This window comes from Chiloscyllium plagiosum, unplaced genomic scaffold (genome assembly GCF_037043375.1).
Source record: "Chiloscyllium plagiosum isolate Xiang-an unplaced genomic scaffold, Cpla_swu_hap1 HiC_scaffold_15, whole genome shotgun sequence".
Lineage (NCBI taxonomy): Eukaryota > Metazoa > Chordata > Chondrichthyes > Orectolobiformes > Hemiscylliidae > Chiloscyllium > Chiloscyllium plagiosum.
The window spans coordinates 66,362,984-66,370,899 of record NW_028270153.1 but is presented as its reverse complement, the minus strand read 5'-3'; the positions used below and the strand labels follow the sequence as shown (position 1 = coordinate 66,370,899).

At 45.3% G+C, this 7,916-nt stretch overlaps 1 protein-coding gene across 1 annotated transcript; it reads right to left on the bottom strand.

Annotated features, from left to right (window-relative positions):
* Window positions 1–2,808: 2,808 nt before the first annotated feature.
* LOC148147676 (regulator of G protein signaling 9-binding protein) lies at window positions 2,809–7,366 on the bottom strand. Its single transcript, XM_087994621.1, has 2 exons — window positions 7,210–7,366; window positions 2,809–3,278 (listed from the first exon to the last, which is right to left on the bottom strand). The coding sequence occupies exons 1-2, from the start codon at window positions 7,364–7,366 to the stop codon at window positions 2,809–2,811; spliced, it is 627 nt and encodes a 208-aa protein (XP_087850747.1).
* Between the last annotated feature and the right edge of the window lie 550 nt (window positions 7,367–7,916).

The following is a 7,916-nucleotide window of genomic DNA, read 5'->3' as shown; positions in this document are numbered from 1 at the left end:
GTCTCCGGGTCATCATTAGACTCTTAATTCCTGATTCAGATTCCCCAATTTGCTGTTACAGGATTTAAACGGAGATCCCAGAACATTATCTGGATTGCCTAGTGATAATACTAGGCCATTGCATCCATTTCCTAAACTCCTGGAGTTTACTCCCAAGAACTTCCTTGACAATGTTTAATCTAATATTTCCCTTGGCTCAATTCCAGTTTATCTGGCTAACTGAATCCTGTTGTAGTGAATTATGATGTTAAAAGATCTGGTAAGTTATCTTATACGATATTTTATACAAGTTTAGCAGTATCTCCTTTCAATAACCTTTTGTGCATCTTAACATTGCTGTGGTTCTGTTCGCCGAGCTGGAAGTTTTTGTTGCAAACGTTTCGTCCCCTGGCTAGGTGACATCATCAGTGCTTGGGAGCCTCCTGCGAAGCGCTTCTTTAATGTTTCCTCCGGTGTTTATAGTGGTCTGTCCCTGCCGCTTCCGGTTGTCAGTTTCAGCTGTCCGCTGTAGTGGTTGGTATATTGGGTCCAGGTCTATGTGTTTGTTGATGGAGTTTGTGGATGAATCTTAACATTGCTATTTGTGTACTGAATTTGTAAACCACTAGGTACCCTTGCTGGGAATGCCTCTAATTTGGATACACTTAAGTCCACTTTTTCTAACTCTAACGATACATTTTATTGTTGCTGTGGGAATGGATGAGAAATTGACCTTTGTTGATGTGGACTTTCTTGGCTGCATTGCAGTATCTTTGTTTAAATTGCTTTCTAAACCTTCATCTGCTCATTCCTCATCGAAAGAGAACCTGTTTACTTGCATCCTCACTGTGCTCCTATAATCACTTATTGCCTTGCCTGTTCCTGCCCAAACTCTAATGTCAGTCACTCGACAAGCACACTGTTCACCCCCCCAGACCCCATGTAAAATTCAGTTCGATGGACCCACCTATTTCATGAATTGAGACTTGGAGTTCAGGCTCAGTGGAGATGGCTCGATACAATAGTCAATGTGCAGCTCAAGTTAAGTGCAAATGCTGGGTTAATACCTCTGCAGTGGTGCTGGTGACTCTAATAGGAGGTCAGATTAATTGAGTTCCTGTACTAATTACTCATGTTGTATTAATTCACCCCCTCCCTGTATACTGAACTGGATACTTGTATTTTAAGTATTGAAGAACCTAATATCACTGTTCTGGTCCCTTTTACATACTCTGATCTCTAATTCTGTTGAGGAGATAGTAGCCTCGTGGTTACTGGGGACCCCAGTTCAAATCTTGTCACAACAAATGATGGAATTTGCATTCACCAATGAAGAAAATCTGGAATTGAGTCTAACAATGGCCATGAATCCATTGTTGATTGTAAGGTCAAACCCATCTGGTTCACCTAATACAATTCAGGGAAGGAAACTGCCATCCTTACCTGGTCTGGCCTACATGTGACTCCAGACCCACAGCATTGTGGTTGACGCTTAACTGCCCTCTGGGTAATTAGGGATGGACAACAAATGCTGGCCTAGCCAATGATACCCATGTTCTGTGAGTGAATAATTTGTAAAAAAAATTTTAAAGTTAAAATTTTTTTAAAAGCTTCATAATCCCGAAGGTTGAGACAGTGTCAAGGGACATTTACTTTCAGTTTAAACCAATAGAACAGACTGCTCTTGGTGTTACACTTGGTCCTAGGATAGGTCAATGTGGGGAATCACTAAGCCCCCCAGTTCCATCTCCGTCATGATACCTGTTTTGGGCCACTTGCTGCTGAAACACTTTGTTACCCAGAGACTGGACTGTTCCAAAGCTTTCCTAGTTGGTCTCCTGTGGTCCAGCCTGCATACACTTGGTCACCCAAACCTCAGCGTTCAGAGTCCTGCTCATCTCAAACTCACTGACTGACATTGGCTCCTGGCTAAGCAGCACTTGAACATTTGCATCCTTTTTGAATCCCTCCTCGGCATCTCTAAACCTCTCCTACCATTGTGGGGTGGTTCTGTCTTCAAGTATCTGAGTCCTAGGATCTTAAATTTCCTCTTAGCACATCTTGTCACCTTCTGTCTTTTAAGATGCTTTGAAGCATTTCACACCTTGAGCAAGCTTTTAAACCTCAATCCCTCCTAATGTTGCTAATATCTTGGGGCGTTTTATTATATTGAAAGAGTCACCCTACGATAGAAAGCATATTTTTAAACTAGAAACAGTGGAGGAAGGATTTACTAAGATGCCACCTGCACTGGAAGGTTGGGGTTATAACGAGAGGTTTGAGTCTGGGGCTATTTTCCCTGGAGTGTTGGAGACTGAGGGGTGACATTATAGGGGTCTATAAAATCATGAGAGGCATAAATAAGGTAGCTAGCAGACAGCTTTTCCCAGGGCAGGAGAGTCTACAACAAAAGGGCCTAGGTTTAAGGTGAGTGGGGAGAGATACAGGAGGGGCAGTTTCGTTCAGTAGAGGATGATGAGTGTCTCGAATGGGCTGCCAGAGATAGTGGTGTAAGTGAGAATCATTTTGTCATTTAAGAAACATTTAGATAGGTAGGTGAATGGAATAGGTATGGAGGGATATGGACCCAATGCAGGCAAATGGGACTAGTTTGTGAAAACACATTGGGCAAAAGGCCTGTTCCCATGTTGTAAATGCCTTAGCCTCTATGACTGTGATCCTCTCACAGTGTTCTGAACAAGTAGCTGGTGTGATGAACCCAGACGTGAATTGAAAAGCTGCTTTATTTTCAACAAATAAACAGTGGTTACCATTTTTACAAGTTGTTTACATGTGATGTGTAGATGCTACAGAGTGAGTGTGGGTGAACTAGGAGATAACACAGCAGCCTCTACAGCTATAACTGCTGTCTCCTGCTTCCTCTTCTGTCAACTCATCAGTTGAGGCTGTGTCAGGCCCATCGCCAGAGGTGACCTCTGCCCAAGGCTCTGTGGTGGCATCTGAGCTCCAGATGGGAGTCTGCACTTTAGTTTCCATATCACGCAGCAGTCTCCCAACCTCCAGTATCAGTGCATCCAAATTCAGCTCTCCAGCGGCTGCCCCCTCAGCACTCTGCTCACTGCTGGGCCCAGAAGGGTCACAGGTCACCCCGGTTTTGGTCAGAAACTTGGGCACGTCCAATGGGAAGAGCAGATCGAGTTGATGAACCTGCCGGAGATCCCTGTGGAACAGCTCCATGCAAGAGGTAAAGAGCATGCACGTTCGCTGTAACTCCGCTCGCTGCTCCGGCTTCAGGCTTTGAGTGCTGTTCAGTAAAAACGTCAACTTTGCCCCAGTCACTGCACACGAGAGAGACAGAAACCCCAGTTATCAACTGATCTTTAAAACAAAGGCCACACTGTCCAGACAGAAACAGAACACAGCCTTCAAACATTCAGACCAGAAAGCACCAGTTCCAACTGCTGAAATCTGTGGGAGTATTCTGTTTTCCAATCAGATTTATCGCCATGATCATTTCCAGAATAGCACTCCCCCTGGAAACTGAAAGAACATGATTTTATAGAGTGCCTTTCACAGGCTTGATAAAATTAAAGCAAAAAAGCAGATGTATTCAATGGTACTCAGAACTGAAATAACCAAACAAGGTTAGGCTCCAGTGAACACCGTGATTCAGCAGCGAGGTTGAAACTGCATGAACCATCAGGTCTCAGAGAAAATAATGAGTCTCAGTAGTTCAATATCCAGGAAGTTGAGGAGTATCCTTTCACATTCCTGACTTGTGCCTTGTAGATTGTGGACAGGCTTTGGGAAGTCAGGAGGTGAGTTACTTGCTGAAATATTCCTAGCCGTTTGACCTGCTCTTGTAGCCATTGTATTTATATGGCTAGTCCAGTTGAATTCTGGTCAATGGTAACCCCAGGGTGTTAATACTGGAGGATTCAGTAATGGTAACACATTGAATGTCAAGGGGCAGTCGTTGGTTTGTCTCTTATTGGAGATGGTCATTACCTGGCATTTGTGTGCTGCCAATGTTACTCACCACTTGGCACTCAAGCCTGGGTATTGTCCAGATTTTGTTGCATTTGAACATAGACTGCTTCAGGATCTGAGGAGTCATGAATGGTGTAAAATTTGTGCAATCTTCAGCAAACATCCCCATTTCTGACCTTATGATGGAGGGGAGGTCATTGACGAAGGAGCTGAAGGGGTTTGGGCCTAAGACACTATCCTGTGGTAGTGTTGTAAATAAACATAAAGAATTTGCCTCAACATAACCTAGTCTTTGTGGTATCTGTCACAAATACCAATGTACAGGGAAACACTCCATAATACCATAAGGAATAGGAACAGGAGTAGGCCATTCGGCCCCTCAACCCTGCTCTCCCATTCAATAAGATCATGGCTGATCCAACATTCCCCACATTCACTTTTCTGTATTTTCCCCATAACCTTTGAATCCCCGACTGATCAAGAATCTATCTCAGCCTTAAATATACACAATTACTCTGCCTCCACAGCTCTCCATTGCAAAAGACTCACAATCTTCTGAGAGATGAAATTCCTCCTCATTTCAGTCTTAAATTGGTGCCCCTTTATTCTGAAACTATTCCCTATGGTACTAGACCCCCCCCCCCCCCCCCACCCCAATGAGGGGAAACATCCTCTCAGTGTTTACCCTTTGAAGCCCCTTCATAATCTTCTGTGTTTCAATGAGATCGCCTCTCATTCTTCTAAACTTCAATGAGTAAAATCCTAACCTGTTCAACCTCTGCTCACGAGAAAATCCCTCCTTAACAGGAATCATCCGAGTGAACCTTCCCTGAGCTATCTCCAATGAAATGATATCTTTCCAGAAACGAGGGGACCAAAACTGGTCACAGTCCTCCAGACGTGGTCCAACCAGCACCTTGTCCAATTGCAGTATGACTTCCCTAACTCTTATAGTCCAAACCCCTTGCAATAAGGGCCAACATCCCATTAACCTTCCTCATTACCTGCTGCTAGCTTTCTGTGTTTTGTACACAAGTCCCTTGTGTTGCAGCTGGTTGGTACTTCCTTGAAATGCTCTAATAAATTGGTCAGATATGAAGCCAGGCTGAATCTACTCAATTAGATTATAATCTCCTCAATATGCTGCTCTTACTTCCTTAGTAATTTATTCCAATTTTTTTCCAGCAATAGATGTTAATCTAATTGGCCTAAAGTTACGTGCTCTCTGCCTCCCTCCCTTTTTGGAAAGGGGCGCCATATTAACAGTTTACTCTTCTCTGGTATTTCTCCAGAATCCAAGGAATTTTGGAAACTGAAGTATCCAGTATCTCTGTAGCTGTTTCTTTTAGGATCCTATTATACCATCAGGGCCTGGGGACCTAAGGGTCATAGAGTCATAGAGATGTACAGCACAGAAACAAACTCTTTGGTCCAACCCGTCCATGCCGACCAGATATTCCAAACTAACCTAGTCCCACTTGCCAGCACCTGGCCCATATCCCTCCAAACCCTTCCTATTCATATACCCATTCCGATGTCTTTTAGATGTTGCAATTGTACCAGCCTCCACCACTTCCTCTGGCAGCTCATTCCATACACGTACCACCCTCTGCGTGAACATATTGCTCCTTAGGTCTCTTTTATATCTTTCCTCTCACCTTAAACCTATGCCCTCTAGTTCTGGAGTCCCCCACCCCAGGGAATGTAACTGTCTATTTATCCTATCCACGCCCCTCATGATTTTATAAACCTCTATAAGGTCAACCCTCAGCCTCCGATGCTCCAGGGAAAGCATGCTATTGAAAACAGCCTATTCAGCCTCTCCCTGTAGCTCAGATCCTCCAACCCTGGCAACATCCTTGTAAATCTTTTCTGGACCCTTTCAAGTTTCACAACATCTTTCCGATAGGAAGGAGACCAGAATTGCAATATTCTAACAGTGGCCTAACTGCCTTTATCCCCATTAGTTTGCCTAATACCACTTCTCTAGTGAGGGTGACAGCACTTAATTCCTCCCCTGTATTCTTTAGTATCATGGAATGTTTGAAGTATCTTTCACAGTAAAGACTGATGTAAAATATTTGTTTAATTCCCCTGCCATTTCCTTATTCCCCAAATCTGTCTCCCTAGATTCATTTCCTAAAAGACCGATCTTCACTTAGAGCTCTTTATATATTTAAAGAGGCTGTTGTTAGTTTTCATATTCCTTGCTAGTTTGTCCTCATCGTTTCCCATTTGATTAATCTAATCAACACAAAGACTAAAGTCACCCATAATTATTGCTCTATTCTTTTTACATACTCCTATTACTTGTTGATTTATAAACTTTCCCACAGATTGCCTCCTGTCTGGAGTGGGGGTGGGGGTAAGGGTGGAGGCAGGGGTGAGGGTGGGGTTGGGAGTGGGGGTGGGGATGGGGGTGAGGGTAGGGGGTGAGGGTGGGGATGAGGGTGAGGGTGGGGGTGAGGGTGGGGATGAGGGTGGGGGTGGGGTTGGGGGTGAAGGTGGGGATGAGGGTGGGGGTGAGGGTGGGGATGAGGGTGGGGGTGGGGTTGGGGGTGAGGGTGGGGATGAGGGTGAGGGTGGGGGTGAGGGTGGGGATGAGGGTGGGGGTGGGGTTGGGGGTGAGGGTGGGGATGAGGGTGGGGATGAGGGTGGGGGTGAGGATGGGGATGAGGGTGAGGGTGGGGGTGAGGGTGGGGATGAGGGTGGGGGTGGGGGTGAGGGTGGGGGTGGGGGTGGGGGTGGGGTTGGGGGTGAGGGTGGGGATGAGGGTGGGGTTGGGGGGTGGGGGTGAGGGTGGGTGTGGGGGTCGAGGGGTCACAATTCTGCTTCTACCAATGTTTCTTTCCTTGCTGTTTAATACTTCTGCGTGAATGGACACTTCATCAATCAAACCTCGATCATCTCTCACAACTGTCGTCATTTTATTTCTTCCTAACAATGCTGCCTCACCACCTTTTACATCCCTCCATCTCTCCAAAAGGTCAAATATCTCTGAATGTTAATTTTTCACATCCGACCTCCTCGTAACCATGTCTTTGCAATGACTATGTCATCAGATTCATTTGCTCTGTCGATTTGCGCTGTCAATTAACTTACTTTATTCCAAATGCTCCATGTGTTAAGATAAACAACCTTTAGGCTTTCCTTTTTGCCATTATTAATCAGCGTAACTTCCCCTTGTCCCTTTGACTCTTTCTCTTTGACTCAGTCCCTATCCTGCTGGCAGTGCAGTTTGACCCAAGAAACAACATCATTTCCTACATCACACAGTACCTGCCCTTCTCCAGCACGTGGTTGGTTGGAAAGCACTTTGTGTTGTCCGGAGGTTGTGAACGGTGCTATAGAGATGTATTCCGCCCTCCGCCACCACTGCCCAGCTCCCGCAGGGGCTACTGAGCTCAATGCGATAGGAGAGCTCATTGCTCGCCATCTTTCCTCTGAACTTTATTTCCAGAGTGTGGTTTGTTCACACACACTGATGCAGTGAAAGAAATCACTCCAGCTAAAATGAATACTGCTCAAAGCTGAAATACCCCAGACGGTGAGGTCTTTAACTAGATCATCCCCTTTCCATATCCCATCATTAGGGTGGAGGAGTCACAGGGGTGAGTTGGGGGTAAAATTCACCCAGATCTCCCATACACCCCCCGCCCCAGTGCCTGTAATCGGGTAGCTTGCTCAGAATACCTGCTGCAGCTGGTAATGTTATACATTAGCTTTCCATTGAAACTTTCACCTCTGCTTCACAATCAGTAATATTGCTCAGCTTCTAAGCTATTAATGCAGGCTAACTCCCCAGAAAAACTGTTAATTCAAGTTGTCACCACCACTGTCATGACTAAAACAAGGTACTTCTCCCCAGTGAGAGACTGTACCCCAGTGAGAGACTGTACCCCAGTGAGAGAATGTACCCCAACCAGTGAGAGACTGTACCCCAGTGAGAGACTGAACCACAGCCAGTGAGAGACTGAACCTGTTAA